The sequence below is a fragment of the Sorex araneus genome, chromosome X, assembly GCF_027595985.1.
Source record: "Sorex araneus isolate mSorAra2 chromosome X, mSorAra2.pri, whole genome shotgun sequence".
NCBI lineage: Eukaryota > Metazoa > Chordata > Mammalia > Eulipotyphla > Soricidae > Sorex > Sorex araneus.
Window position 1 is genome coordinate 367,579,534 of NC_073313.1, and position 15,325 is coordinate 367,594,858.

At 61.8% G+C, this 15,325-nt stretch overlaps 1 protein-coding gene across 1 annotated transcript in view; it reads left to right on the forward strand.

Moving 5' to 3' along the window:
• The window catches only part of TTC27 (tetratricopeptide repeat domain 27), a 44,578-nt gene extending 29,674 nt beyond the window's left edge, over positions 1-14,904 (forward strand). The window contains exons 15-20 of the mRNA XM_004616067.2: positions 270-322; positions 2,998-3,163; positions 10,456-10,653; positions 11,656-11,767; positions 12,992-13,092; positions 14,653-14,904. Of these exons, the coding sequence (XP_004616124.1) occupies positions 270-322; positions 2,998-3,163; positions 10,456-10,653; positions 11,656-11,767; positions 12,992-13,092; positions 14,653-14,775 (753 nt within the window). The 3' untranslated portion in view covers positions 14,776-14,904. The remainder of the gene's footprint in view (positions 1-269; positions 323-2,997; positions 3,164-10,455; positions 10,654-11,655; positions 11,768-12,991; positions 13,093-14,652) is intronic.
• Positions 14,905-15,325: the final 421 nt, after the last annotated feature.

Below are 15,325 nucleotides of genomic sequence, written 5' to 3' on the forward strand. Positions count from 1 at the left end.
AAAACACAAAAACTTTTTGCATGGCTCAGCACTGTGACTCACCGGTCTGTTGGGTGGCCCGAGTGGGCACTGCCCAGCTCTTTGGCACGTGGAAACCTGAACATTCCTGGCCCATGCTCCCGCGGTTATTCCCTAGTTTGTAGTCTCTTGGGTGATCCTTTTGGTTTGAAGTCACGGAAGGCGAATATTCTCCCCCACGGGTGAGCTGGTGCGTGGCCGCTCCCCTCCCGGGCGCCCGGGCACGTCTCACGGCCTCTCTCTCCTTTCAGAACGCCGAGGCCTGGAACAATCTCTCGACGTCCTACATCCGGCTGAAACAGAAGTAAGTTCCCTGCGTGTGGTGGGCTTCGCTGCCAGAGTCAGGGCGGGCTTTCTCCGGACCCCCCCTTCCCGTTTCACCCACTCACACGGCTGCGTTCAAGTGGCTCCGTGCGGTCATCGCAGTGTGGCTTATTTCTTGAGGACGTCTTGATAGGCAGTACCAAGAAGAATTGCTGGTTTTGATTTTCTTTTTTGGAAGAGGGCTCACATTCAACAGTGCTCATGGCTTACTCCTGGCTCTGTGCTCACGGGCCAGCGCCGGTGGTGCCAGGGATCTCCAGCCCTGGTCAGCCGTGTGCAGGAAGGCAACACCTTTTGCCCTGGGACCGTCTCTCCGGAAAGAACTGTTGTTTGAAGTTTTGTGCTTTCCCCTGGTCCCGGCCCCTGAGCCTGCGTCAGCCCGCTGGGCCAGTGGGTTCTGGTCAGCACTGAGAGCGACGAGTGTCAGCCGTTCTCTTCCGGGAGCGGGGGCTGGAGAGAGCCCGGGCCGGAGAGCGCTGCACGGGTTCCGGCACTCGCCTTGCACACGGCTGACCCGGGTCCGGTCCCCCGCACCCCGCGTGGGGCTCTGGCTGTGAAAGAAGCTGAGGCCCCATGCGCCCGGATTCCGGGGTCTTGGGGTTCACCTGACCCACTGCCAGCATTGACAGATGGCCTGCAAGAGTGGGCGCGGGGGGGGGGGGTCAAGGCGAGGCCTGCGCAGGCAGAGGGCCCGTGGGCCCGCTGTGGGGCCTCTCCGGGCAGTGCCCAGGAGGGCCGAGTGCGAGGCACGCGCCCTCCCTGCCGTACGGGGGCTCTAGCCCCTGGTTTGGACGTTTTTAGTGAGCCCCCTCTGCGTACGTGAGTTCCTTTTCTTTCCCTGGAAGGGGTGTTTCGGAGTTTCCAGAGAGAGTGTTTTATCGCCGACTCATGTATGTCTTGGCTGAGCTGCAGCCTTCAGAGTATTGGCCATACACAGCCAGGTTTTGGGTTTTGGTGTTTTGAATCACCGTGAGATAAAGTTACAAAAATTTCATGTTTGAGTTTCAGTCCTACCAAGATCAAACACTCATCCCTCCACCAGTGCACAGTCCCCACCACCAGTGTCCCCAGTGTCCCCCCTGCCCCATTCGACTCCTCCCCCTGCCTCCATGGCAGACAGTTTCCCCCAGACTCTTTCCCTACTTTTGGGCACGAGGGTTTTCAGTGTAGGTACTGCGAGGCCATCACGTCTGGTCCCTTATCTACTGTCAGCACACACCTCCCATCCCGACCCATCCCGCCAACCATCACTGTCTTACTGATCCCTTCTCTGTCCCAGCTGCCTTCTCCCCCAGCTCATGAGGCAGGCTTCCAGCTGCGGGGCAATATTCCTGGCCCTTGTGTCTACTGTCCGTGGGTGTCAGCCTCATGTTATGTTATTCTATACTCCACAAATGAGCGCAGTCCTTCTATGTCTGTCCCTCTCTTTCTGACTCATTTCACTTAGCATGATATCCATTTATAAGCATCTATCCATTTATAAGCAAATTTCATGACTGCATCTCTCCTAACAGCTGCATAGTATTCCATTGTGTAGATGTACCATGGTTTCTTTAACCAGTCGTCTGTTCTCGGGCACTCGGGTTTCCAGGTTCTGGCTACTGAGAACACTATACTCGGTTCGGTTTGCTTTTCCTGAGGCCTCTGCTGTGCTGAGAGCCACGGGGACTGTTGGTTATCCCCACCCCACTGTGCTGGCCACACACGCAGTGCCCATGCCCAGGGCCGCGTGGGAACCTTGGGGACGATGCATGGCCAGGGTCCCGCTCGGCATTCATTCCAGCTCTCCCCTGGCCCTGGGTCATTGGTCAGTAATCAGTGATGATTGTCGAGATTAGTCATTAGTAACAAGTAATTTTATTTCTTTATTTTTAAATTAAATCACAGTGAGATGCACAGTTACAGAGTTGCTCATGCTCGGGTTGGTTTCAGTGATACAGTGTTCCAGCACCCTCCCTCCTTCACGTACACAGTCCCAACACCCATGTCCCAGTTTCCCGCCCCTCTGTGGCAGGTTCTCCCCCTCCCCCTCCCCCTCTCCCTCTCTCTCCCCCCCTCCCTCTCTCTCCCCCTCCCGCTTCCCCCTCTCTCTTCCCCTCCACCTCCCCTCCCCTTCTCTCTCCCCTCCCCCTCCCCTTCTCTCTCCCCCTCCCCCTTCCCCCTCTCTCTTCATCTCCCCCTCCCCTTCTCTCCCCTTCCCCCTTCCTCCTCCCCCTCCCCCTTCCCCCTCTCTCTCCCCCTCCCCTCTCCCTCCCCCTCTCCTTCTCTTTCCCCCCCCCTCCCCTTCCCCTTCCCCCTCTCTCTCCCCCTCCCTTTCTCTCTCCCCCTCCCTCTCTCCCTCCCCCTCCCCCCTCCCCTCTCTTTTGACTCATGGTTTGTAGTACAGGAACTGGAAGGTTTTCTGGTATATCCTGACACTCCGTGTGGCTTTTATTTTCTTCCTCCTTGTCTTTATGTTATTTCTTCCTGCTCTTGTTTTGCAGTTCCTTTATCTGTAAGTTTTTAAGAGATCATCGTGCAGGGAAATTTGAGCTGCGTCGGGGGCTCTGGTCGTCGCGGCCTCCTTATCAGCGGGGACGGGGACGGGCAGAAAGTCTCAGTGAGGGTTTCCCGCGGCCTCCTGCATCATCGGCCCCTGCCCCCGGCTCTCCACAGGGCCAAAGCCTTCAGGACCTTGCAGGAGGCACTCAAGTGCAACTACGAGCACTGGCAGATCTGGGAGAACTACATCCTCACCTGCACCGACGTGGGGGAGTTTTCCGAGGCCATCAAGGCCTACCACCGGCTCTTGGACCTGCGGGACAAATACAAAGACGTCCAGGTAGGCTGCTCACGGGGTTTCCCCCTGCGTCTGGTGCTCGTACGAGTTTTCTGCCGCAAGCCACTGATGCCAGTGTGCCCGGGAACTGGCTTTGAACACAGCTGTTCGGAAGCCGGGTGCCTGTTCTCTGGCGGAGTTTCCTCGTGAATCGAGACGTTTCCCTGGCCCGCGCGTGTGCGCCTGTAGGCTGTGACTCCGGTGCTCTGACCGCCCTCCTGTAGGCGCACACACGCGACAGGCCGGCACGCCGAGAGTCAGGGCAGTGGCTGGGGCTGAGGTTCACATCACACACGTTCCCGAGCCCGGCAGGAGGAAGCCCTAAGCGCAGTAGCCCCGGGCACCACCAGGTGTGGCTCCAGATGCAACGCGGGCCCCAGTAACGTCTCCATTGTGAGACTTGTTGTTACTGTTTTTGGCATATCCAATACGCCACGGGGAGCTTGCCAGGCTCTGCCATGCAGGCGCGATACTCTCGGTAGCTTGCTGGGCTCTCCGAGAGGGGCAGAGGAATCGAACCCGGGTCGGCCGCGTGAAAGGCGAACGCCCTACCGCTGTGCTATCGCTCCAGCCCCCAAAACACAACACAGGCCGTCGGAAACAAGCCTGCAGGCTCGGGCACGGAGGGGGTGTCGGTGCTGCTGAGTGTCCCAGCCGCTCTGTGATGCTCAGTGGGGCAGCCCCCGAGGTGGAATCACCCCCATTCACGGAGCCCCGTCGGGGCCCTCGAGTGGCCGTGAGCCTGGCGTTTCTGGGGGGCCTGGGAAACAGCACCAGGAGTCTGACGGCTCGAAGGCCGTGACTGGCCCCGGACAAGGGGTCATCTTGGAGCCTGGGGGTAAGGTCTGACCCTCACCTGGTGGTGCTGGGGGTCTGTCTGGCTCTGGGGATCCCAACCGGGGCCTCCGCCTGCCGCCCCGCGGCGCCCGTCTGTGGCTCTGGACATACAGGCTCCCGTGTCCGGGGAGATGGGGCGGCTGCCGGTCATTGGTGCGCCCGGCGGGGACGGGGGGGTCGTGGGCTGGTCAAGTGGGGAGGGCGGGCTCGGGGGCCTGGAGCGTTGGGCTGGAGGAGCACTTGACAGGTTGTTCAGATTATTTTTGTCTCCGCTAAAAACATTTTACTTACTGTGACGCTGCTGGTGCAGCGACAGGTGCCTTTCAGAATAGCTCCGGCGTTCTCGCGCCGACGCCCCCGACCCCGCGCTATTTCCGCTTGCTTTCAAATTTTCTTCTTATGCAGCTTTTCTTTTTTGGTGGTGGGGTGGGGCCACAGCCAGCGATGCTCAGGGGTGACTCCTGGCTCTGCACTCAGGAAGTACTCCTAATGGTGCTCAGGGGCCTGTAGAGGAGCCCAGGGCTCGAACCCGGGTCAGACATGTGTGAGGCAGACGCCCTCCCCGCTGTGCTGTCGCTCCAGCCCCGTGACGGAGCTTTCCTGCTAACGTGTGGATGTGGTTGCTATCATGTCAAGTTTTTCGTGTCTGTTTCTGTGTGTGTAAATATGTAAATTTGTGCTCATTCTACTGCAGGTTGGGTAAATCAGGCTGACATCTGTGCCCCCCTCCTGTCTCTGTGGAGAGCGGCCGGGTGACCCACTATTGTCGCCTTCTCACCTTTCTCTCTGTCCCCAAGTTTGACTGCCGTGTAGATGCATGAAACTCAGGCTGTGTCTTCACAGCTGCTCATGTGGGGCCCAGACACATCTTCACTGATGCTCAGACGCGCTTGTTGCTGCGTCACTTCCAGGGTCTCGCTCCCAGAGTGGTGCTCTGAGCATCCCCGGACGAGCACTCCTGCAGGGCCCGCGCCTCTCCCCGGCCCGACTCGGGTGCGGACTTCTTCGCCGGTTTCTTGTTTTCTTTGCCCTTTTCTCGCCTTCCTCCCGGCTCTCCTTCGATGACTTGGCACAGTCACTTTGGGACAGGAATGTGCCTGCTGCATTATCACCCCGCACTTGCTGCCCGTGAGCAGAGGCGGGGATTAACGTGCCCTGGATGCTTTCATGTTCCTGCCCTTTCCGTTTCTGACTTGAAACGCGCTTGGCTGGCGTGCGGGGCCAGGCAGAGTCTGCGCTGACACCGTGTGGGGCCAGGCAGTGTCTGCGCTGACACCGTGCGGGCTAGGCAGAGTCTGCGCTGACACCGTGTGGGGCCAGGCAGAGTCTCCGCTGACACCGTCAGTGTCCCTCCCCCCGCGAGCCCGGCTTCCGGGCCCAGACAGGCTGAGAATCGGGTCACATTTATGCATCTCTGGGTTTTTGCCGCTGTGGGTCCTGCCTTTGGGCCAGTGAGAAGGTCCCTGTTCCGAAGCCTGGTTCCAAGTCCAGCCCACCCTGCCCAGAGAGCCTTTGCTTTGTACCTGCTGGGGTGAGAGCCGGGAGCCCCCGGCGCTGGCATGGGGTTGAGAGAGGGGTCGCTCGAGCACCGTGGGTGGCTGTGAGCTGGCGCCGCGCTAGGCTGGGGGGCCTCACAGCGCTGGAGTTGGAGTTTTCCTGTGACTCAGCTGTGCCTCCCCTGGTCCGACCGGAAGGAAGCGGAGACACTGTTCAGAAAGGTCTGCACACCTGTGTTCGCCTCAGCGCTGTTGGTACCAGCCAAGACACGCCGACAGCCTAAGTACCCGTCAGGAGGCGAATGGATGAAGAAAATGGGACGCGCACTGGAGTAGCACTGGAGCACTGTCGTCCCGTTGCTCATCGATTTGCTCAAGCGGGCACCAGTAACATCTCCATTGTGAGGCTTTTTGTTACTGTCTTTGGCATATCCAATACGCCACGGGGAGCTTGACAGGCTCTGCCGTGCGGGCAGGATACTCCCGATAGCTTGCCGGGCTTGCCGAGAGGGACTGAGAAATTGAACCCGGGTCGGCCACATGCAGGGCAAATACCATACCTGCTATGCTCTCGCTCCAGTCCCACCCCACCCCAAAGCTCTGCAGATGGGGCGGCGTGGCGTTGAGGGGCCCTGGGACTGGGCTGGGTGCAGCAAGGCACATCCGATGAGCACACAATTTATTTACTTACTTACTTACTTACTTACTTACTTATGTTTAGTATTCCGATCACTTATCGGAGTCCACCCACGGGGGTCCAAGGAGCAGAAGTTCAGTTCATGTTTAGGGCTGAGTAATACTCCAGTGCCCCCGGACAGGACTGGAGTAGAGTATTACTCAGCCCCGAACATGAACTGAACTTCTGCTCCTTTTGGCCCCGTGGGTGGACCCTGATAAGCGAGCTCAGAGAAAGGCAGGTTCGGAACCCTGAACACGAGTGAGTCGTGTGCTCTCCGTGGCTGGCATCACGGCGCCATCACGGACATTCACGTAGTGCGTGAATGTCGTCTCATCAGGTGCACCTTGCCACACCAGCCCACCCCCAGGGCCCCTCCGCGCCACGCCGCCCCGTCTGCAGAGCTTCGGGGGGTGTCCACGGTCCTCAGACCCCCTCCCGCAGTCTGACCCGCACTGCCACAGCGGCCCACAGAGCCCGGGACTGTTTGCTGTGACGGTTTCCTCCCAGGTGGTCTGGGAGTAAACCCCCGGCCACTTCTCTGCCTCCAGGCTCCCTTCACTCCTGTGACCCACCCACGCCCTGGCACGCGGCAGGGACCCGGGGCTGTTTCCAGGTGCTGGCTGGGGGCGCAGCAGCGGTGGTGGCCAGGACAGAGTCGTGACTTTCAGAGTCGTGACTTCACACCTGCTGCCACGCGGCCCAGCTAGCCCGTCCACCCGGCTTACGGATTCTGAGAACCCCCCATGCTGCCTCCCACGGACGCCAGGCTGACTCGTGTCCCCGCCATCGGTGGACGAGAGACTCTTTCTCCGTCTCGCCGCAGCCCCGGGCCTGGGGCTGATGGGAGCTGCCCGGGGAGAGGCGGGCGCGCTTGCTTCCCTGGGCAGTGCGTTTGAAAGCGTTTCGCATTCGTGCCTTTGACAGTCTGTCCATTTGGAGGTCTGTTCCGCTCCTCGGCCTATTGTTTCGGTGGGGATTCTGCGTGTTGTGGTGCTGATTTTGTGAGTTCTTGGCATTTTTTGGAGTCATGGGACACATAGATGTTTCCGTCCATGCGGTGGAATCTTTCTGTTTTCTTTCTTTCTTTTTTTTGAAATTTTATTGAGTCACCGTGAGATAGTTACAAGCTTTCATGTCTGGGTTACACTCTCACAATGATCAAACACCCATCCCTCCACCAGTGCACATTCCCCACCACCAATATCCCGGGTATACTCCCCCTTTCCCACCCTCCCCCTGCCTCCATGGCAGGCAATATTCCCCATACTCTCTCTCTACTTTGGGGCATCGTGGCTTGCAGCACAGACACTGAGAGGTCATCATGTTTGGTCCATTATCTACTTTCGGCATGCATCTCCGATCCCGACTGATTCCTCCAGCCATCATTTTCTTAGTGATCCCTTCTCTACTCCATCTGCCTCCTCCCCTCCGCTCATGAAGCAGGATCTTGCTGTTTTCCTGATGGTCTCCTTGGCTGTGCAGGAGCCTCTCGGTTCCTAGTTCACTTGCTAATCTTTGTGTTTGTTTTTCTTACCCGTGGAGTCGAGTCTCCTGGTGCGGCACTGCAGCTGGCCCAGGGGAGTGTTGCCGTTGGTTTCGTCTTTCCTTTCATGGGTTAAGGTCTCAGAGTTAAGGAAATCTGCGGGAATCGGAGAGAGCACAGTGGGGCCGAGGCCCTTGCCCGCCACGGGGCTGACCGGGGCTCAGATACCGGCACCAAATGGGTCCCCCGAGCGTCGCCAGCCCGGGCCCTTGTTGGAGTGTATGCATGTGTGCGTGTGCGTGTGTGTGAGAGAGACAGGAGATGTCATTCTGCTTCATTCGTGTGTGTGAGAGAGACAGGAGATGTCATCCCGCCCCATTCTTTCCCGTGTAGCCGCCCCAGCACCCCGGCCTGCAGAGACTGCCCCTCCCGGGAGCTGCTCCTGGCCGGGCCACTGTCTGCGGGGTCCGGGTGTGTCTGTGGCTCTCCGTGCCATTCCTGGCCTGCTTGTAGACGCGACCATACCAGTGTGCTTTGAAGTCCGGTCACGTGATGCGCTCCTGCGTGCGTGGCCGTCGGGCTGGATCTGATGGTTCAGGGGCTCCTCCAAGCAGTGCTCGGGGCATGCTTCCTTCCGCAAAGCAGTGCTCCGGCTCTTGGAGCTGCGTCCCAGGACGGCCATTGCTTCCGGGGGGGGGGGGAGTGGGGGGCACAGGCCGGCGCTCAGCGCTCTTGGCTGTGCTGAACTGCGGACAGGCGCGACACGTGTCTTGGCCAGAAGGCCACAGAGCAGTCGCTGTCGGCTCTGTGCTCAGGCCACCCCTGGGGGGTCTCCGGGGGCCACCTGCGGTCCAGGATTCCCCGGCCAGGGCCCGTCTCTCAGCGCCACCTGGGGCCCCTTCCGATGTCTCCGCGGGGCTGTTGGGCCTGTCCTGGGCCCCTCGATGGCCCGACTCTGCACGCGAGGGATGCCACTGGGACCTGGGAGGACGCGCTTTGAGTCTGTGTGATTGGGGCTGGGCGGTCACGTTAGCGATGAGAACTCTTCCCATCGTGAGCATGAAATGCTTGTTTCCTTGCGCCTCACCCCGCCCCTTTCTCTTAAAAGCGCGTCATCTCATCGCACAGGTCCGAGGGGCACGTTCTGTGTGCTCTCTCCTAGGTGCAAAATCTTAAGAATGAAAATAAGAAAAACTAAGCATATGGATACAGAGAACAGGTCGGCTGCTGCGGGCGGGCGGGGACGGGCTCTCAGGGGCGCTGGGGGCTCCCCACGTTTCCCGCTGCCTCCCCGCAGCGCGAGGCCCGCGCTGATGGACGCCCGAGTGGCCGGCGAAGGCCAAGTGCACCCTGCCTCAGGCCTGGGGAGGACCGGGGACGGGGCGGCTGTCCCGCCCCAGATGGTCTGCTTTCGTCTGTTTCGCCTCAGAGGAGAGTCAGGAAAGCGAAGTGGACACGTACCAAATTTCCTGAGCCTTGAAGCCATGGAAGGGAAAGGGGGAAGGAATCTGTGACCACATGCGAAAGATATGTGAGATCTGTGCAGCGAGCAGGAGGGATCAGGCCGCTGAGAATACCGCCGTCCGGTGAAGAGGTCACATCTGCCCGGGAATGGGCCGGGCAGCGCGGAGAATTCCGGACGGGGCGCAGCAGGCGCGGGAATGCCGTCCCGCACGGCAGCTCAGATCCGGGGATTAAAAATAGGATTTTCAAGAGGGGCTTGGGGTCAGCCAAATACTTGGGGCCAAAAACTAAAGCTCCGCCAGCCGCCTTCAACCCAAATAAACTCGAATGGGTAAAAATAGGGCCTGGGGGGAGGGGGGAGGCGCTCAGTCAGGGAGGGCTGGGGGGCCCCTCCCCGCCCCGCACTGGACTCACTGGCCGAGCTCGGGGGAGGGCCAGCTGGCCAGGGCCGTCGTCCCAGCTCAGAGAAGGGGTGGCCACACTGGCGTCCCCTGGGCGTCCTCCCCGTGACCCAGAAGCCCCGCAGCGGTGGGAGAAGGATCGAGAAGTGCGGGAGTTTGAAACCCCTGCCCTGGGGGCCGGAGAGAGCACAGCAGGGTGGGCGTTTGCCTCGCACTGGCCCGGGTTCGACCCCCGCGTCCCACAGGTCCCCCGAGCATCGCAGGTGTGAGCTGACCCCACCCCGGGGGGAAAACACCTCCTGCCCCTGAGGACTGACCGGCAGGGAGTGGCCCTGGACGCTGCCCTGGCCCCAGAGCAGGGCGAGGTGGCACGGCCCGTGGCCACCTTCGGGGGTCCCTGGGACTGAGCCTGGGAGAGGAAGGCCCGAAGCTAGCTCTGTCCCCAGTGCTCCTGGGCGCGGGCGGCGGACACTGGGACCCAGCCCCTCGGGCTGCCCCCCCCCCCGCCTCTGTCACCTGAGAGCTCAGCCACCGGCCCGGAGCAGACCACCGGCCCCACGCCCCCCTCCGCTGACCACCAGGTGCCCCGCCCTGGGCTCCGCGGCCGTTGCTGTCTGTTTCCACCCCTCCGCCCACACATGGCCGGCCTCATCTGTATTTTTGCTTTGTGCTGTTGGATTTGGGGCCACACCCCCTGGTGCTGGGGCGTCACTCCTGGTCTGAGCTGCGGGGACCCTGTGGGGTGCCGGGGCTCGAACCCGGGTCGGGCACGGGCAAGGCAGATGCCCTCCCGCTGTCCTGTCTCCCGGCCCCGGGCCTGCTTCTGGACGAGGGACCCCGCGGGATGGGGGGTCCACAGACTCCCGCGTCCGCCCCCCCCGTGACGCGAGCGTGGTGGGCCCGCCCGCTCACCGCGACCCCCGTGTCCTGCCCAGGTGCTGACGGTCCTGGTCCGCGCGGTGGTGGACGGCACGGCTGACCGCCACGGGGAGGGCGCCGGCGGCCTTCGAGGGAAGCTGCGGGAGCTGCTGGGCCGGGTGACGTCCAGAGTGACCAGCGACGCGGCCGTCTGGAGGCTGTACGCCCAGCTCTACGGCGACGGGCAGAGCGACGCGCCCGAGGAGCTGGAGAAGGTCGGTTCCCGCCGGGCAGCAGGGACTCAGGGCCAGAGGGACCCGTCCCCCGGGCACAGGGCGGGGTAGCCGCACGGCTTTCTCCACATACGCACGCCTGCCTGCCCGCCTGCCTTTCTTCCTCCTTCCCTCCCTTCCTCCCTTCCTTCCTGCCTGTTTCTTCCTTCCTGCCTTTTTCCTTCCTCCCTCCCTCCCTCCCTCCCTTCCTTCCTCCCTCCCTTCCTCCCTCCCTCCCTTGGTCCCTCCCTCCCTCCCTCTATTCCTTCTTTCCTTCCTTCCTTCCTCCCTTCCTTCCCTCCCTTCCTCCCTCCCTCCCTCCCTCCCTCCTTCCCTCCCTCCATCCATCCTGGCCTGTGCCCACTCTCACCCCGGGGTGATGACGGGGCTGATGCGGGCAGGAGGAAAGGAGAAACCTGACCCAGAGCGGACCCCCAGCCTCCCAGCCCGAATCCCGGCCCTCCCCCGTCAGTGCCTCCCTCCCCCCCAGCCCCGGAAGGAGCCGACACCTCCCCCAGCCCCGTCGCCGTGCTCGAAGCTGCAGTGTCGGGTCTCCGAGATGCCCCTCAGATGGGCTCCCCCTTGGGAGTTAGGTGCTCTTCCTGCTCGGGGTCCCCAGATGGGTGCTGGGCGCCACTCCCTCGCCCTGTCCTGCCCGCCGTGCCGCCATCCGGCCCCTATGGAGTGTGAATCCGCCTCCGTCCCGCTCAGCTTTGTGTTTGTTTGGGGGCCCCCACACACAGTTCTGGGGCCCCACGCTGGGCTTCCCCTTGGCGCTGGGCTTGGGGTCCCTTCTGGCAGGGCAGGGGCCCCCGTGTGGTGCTGGGGCCCGACCCAGCGTCCTGTCCCCGGGCGGGGGTGGCCTTGGGCGTCTCCCGCCTGGTTTCCTCCCTCCCACCGCGCCCCGCTCTCCTGGCTCACCTCTCCTGGAACCCCGGCCACGGTTGTCCCCGGAGCCGGTGGCCCGTCCGCCCTTCCTGTCTGAGCGGGCCCTGTCCCCCGCAGGCGTTCCAGTGTCTCTCGAAGGCCTACAAGTGCGACACCCAGGCGGGCTGCTGGGAGAAGGAGGTGCCGTCCTTCAGGGCCGTGGTGCAGAGCGCCCTGGGCCTGGCCCGCGGTACGTGGCATCACCCTGGGGCCCAGGCGTGTCTCTCTCCCGGGTGTGGGTCCCAGACGCCGGGTCCCAGACACCGTGCGGGGGGTTGGCTCCGGGCCGACGGGCCCCAGCTCGGGGTCCCAGGGGCGAGAGACGGCGGGAACCGGGAGCAGCTCTCGTCGGCTGTTGGTGTCGGGGTGTCCCTCGTGCCCGGGCCACAGTCTCCCACCCCGAATGAGAAGATTCACCAGTCTCCTAGAGCCAGGACTAACCCCTGTGCATCGCCGGGTGGGACCCAGAAAGGAAAAAACGGGAAAAGATTCACGAGTCTGGCCCCAGCGCTGGGGAGCAGTGACCCGGCCGGAGAGGGGACACTGGGCCCAGGTGACGGGGCTGCAGCGTCTCCCTCCTGACGCCCGCAGGTCCCAGGGCCCCGGGCAGCGGGTCCGATGAGCCGGTGCAGCGCCCAGCGGGGGAAAGTCTCGCCTGGCCCCTAGGAGCTGGGGAGGGGCCTCGCCGTCCCGCTCACAGCCTTCAGCCCGGACAAGTGTCAGGGCCCGTTTCGGGGGTGCCTGTCCCTTCTAGGCGAGGCGGCTCCCCCGAGCCGCAGCTCCGACTCTGGGGCGCTGGGAACAGCACGGCGTGGCCTGGTGGGGGCTGCGGGGGCCGGGGGTGAACAGGGGCCTGGCCCTGTGCCGGAGCACTGGGGACCCGTTCAGGAGAGCGTGCCCAGCCCGTGCAGGCTGCCATTCGCCTCCAAGCGTTTCTTTTTCTTTTTTGTCGGTCACACCCAGCGATGCACAGGGGTCACTCCTGGCTCTGCACTGAGGAATCACCCCTGGCGGTGCTCAGGGGACCATATGGGATGCTGGGAATCGAACCTGGGTCGGCCTCGTGCAAGGCAGACGCCCTCCCCGCTGTGCTGTCGCTCCAGCCCCTTGAAACGTTTTTATGGACTTAAACTTGCCGACCCTGACACTGACCCTTGATGCGCTGACCCCTCCCCCTCTGAGCCGAGACCCCTTCAGGGGTGACTGGGGGGCCAGTGCCCTCGGGACTGTCCTTCAGCCGACCACGCCTGGCCCCGCTTCCGGTTTCAAGGCTGCTCTCTGCTGTGTCGAGGAATCCCGGGAGAGGCAGGCGTCAGCCCAGATCTGGGAGCGGCCCCTGAGGCCGCCGGCCGTGGCCCCTCCTCAGAAGACCAAAGTGGCTCCCGTGGCATGACGTGTCCCCTTTCCCACGCAGTGGCCGTGAAGTGCAGCAGGACCAAAGCCAGCCCCCAGGAGGCCGTGCAGGTGCTCTCCTCCGTCCGCCTGAACCTGCGGGGCCTGCTGGCCAAGGCCAAGGTGAGTGCCGGACGGGACACCGCCCCACCAGCTGCCCTCGGGGCGGGGAGCACTTCGGCTCACACCGGCGGTGCTCAGGGAGCACTCCCGGGGTGGATCGGGCACCCTGGGTGGCATCGGGGATGGAAGCGGGTCAGTCACATGCAGAGTAAGGGCCCTCCCCACCGTGCTGCCGGGCCGGGCTGGCCCCACCCTGGACACCAGCGCTGCCCGGATTCGGGGCATGCGAGTTTCCCCAAGTGGGAGAACATGTCCAGGAGAGCCACAGGCCTCACTATACACACACACACACACACACACACACACACACACACACACACACACACACACACACACACACACACACACACACACACACACACACACACACACACACACACACACACACGTTACTCCCGGGACGGGGTGTGCGAGTTTCCCCAAGCGGGAGAACATGTCCAGGAGAGCCACAGGCCTCACACCACACACACACACACACACACACATGTTACTCCCCGGGACGGGGTGTGTGAGTTTCCCCAAGCGGGAGAACATGTCCAGGAGAGCCACAGGCCTCACACCACACACACATACACACACACACACACATGTTACTCCCCGGGACGGGATGTGTGAGTTTCCCCAAGTGGGAGAACATGTCCAGGAGAGCCACAGGCCTCACACCACACACACACACACACACACACACACACACACACACACACACACACACACACACACGTTACTCCCGGGACGAGAGACGGCTGGTAGAGAGCAGGTAGCTCGGTGGAGACATTGACTCATGCACACACGGTCCTGAAGCTTGCTTCTCCCCCTCCCCGCCCGCCCCTGTCCCTCCCCTCCCTCCTCCTCTCCCCTCCTCCCCTTCCTCCCCCCTCCCTGCCACATGCCAGGCCAATGCTCTGCTCGCTGTACTTTCACTCCAGCCCTATAGTTGCATTGTTTTTATTTATTTAGGGGTTTTTTGAGCCATACCTGGCAGTGCTCTGGGTTCACTCCTGCCTGCACTCAGGGATCACTCCTGGCAGTGCTCGTTTGACCATATGGGATGCCGGGGACCGAGCCCAGGTCTGCGGTGTGCAGGTGGCTCACCCGCTCTCCCTCCGCTCTGCTCCCCGTAGCGGCCTTGGTAAAGCAGAAGATCCCTCCCAGAGCTACCCTTTCTGCGGCAGGAGGGTGTATTTTTAATTGATCTTGTTTGGCTCCTTCGGTTTGCTTTTACCGAATCGTCTCTCGTGGGTCCTGTCACACACAGTTTCCACGCAGGAGCCCTGACGGTGTGGCCAGGGTGACTGTGAAACAGGCCTTGCCTGTCCGCCCCACACGCGGTGCTCTGTCTCGGGATCCGTCTGCCCGTCCACACCTCCAGCCTGTGGCACCACCCTTGCCAGCCGGTTGTCTTTCCGCCCTGCCCGGGGGCGTAGCTGGCACTGCCCAGGGGGGCCACCAGTGAGACCTCTGGTCACCTCTGTGCTGTGGCCCCACCGAGCCACAGGACCCTGGGCCTGTCCCATGGGAAGAGGCTGTCCCTGTCTCACTGTCTGCTTTGTCACGTTGCAGCAACTTTTCACAGACGTGGCAACTGGCGAGGTTTGCGGGGAGCTGGCCGAGGATGTCGCCGCCATGGACGCGCTCGTCACGGAGCTGCAGGACCTGAGCAACCAGCTCAGGAATCAGTATTGACGGCCCCAGGACAGGGCCCGGAAAGGGCGTCTCTGCCACGGCAGCCTCCTGCATCTGCATTCCCAAAACACCAGAGTGACATTATCATTATTATTATTATTTTTAAAGAAATAAACAAAATGTCCGATATGCTTACCTCCTTGGTCTCGTGATTTTCCGACTTTCTGACGGAGAGCGGACGGAACGTTCCCAGTTTCTGCAGTCGTCATCATAGTCACATGCAGGACATCCCTTCTTCTCGAGGCATTTCCACATAATCATCCGTCTTCACCGCCTAGTTTTTATCCCCTCGCTGCCTGCCATGCATTAGGTCATTCTTTGGAAAAACAGAATAAATAGGAAAAGCACACAATTGCAAGTTTGTGGGATGGTTAGATCAGCTGTTTTGTCTTATTGTCCAAGAGTGATTTAAAAACCCAGAAAGTCAGCACAGCGATGGAAACCTTGACGCTTGGAGCGGGGAGATTGGGGCGTGGCTTCACGCCGAGATCAGCAACACACAAGGGAAAAGGGGACGGGATCCAAATTTTGACTCAGCCGTAAGCCACTG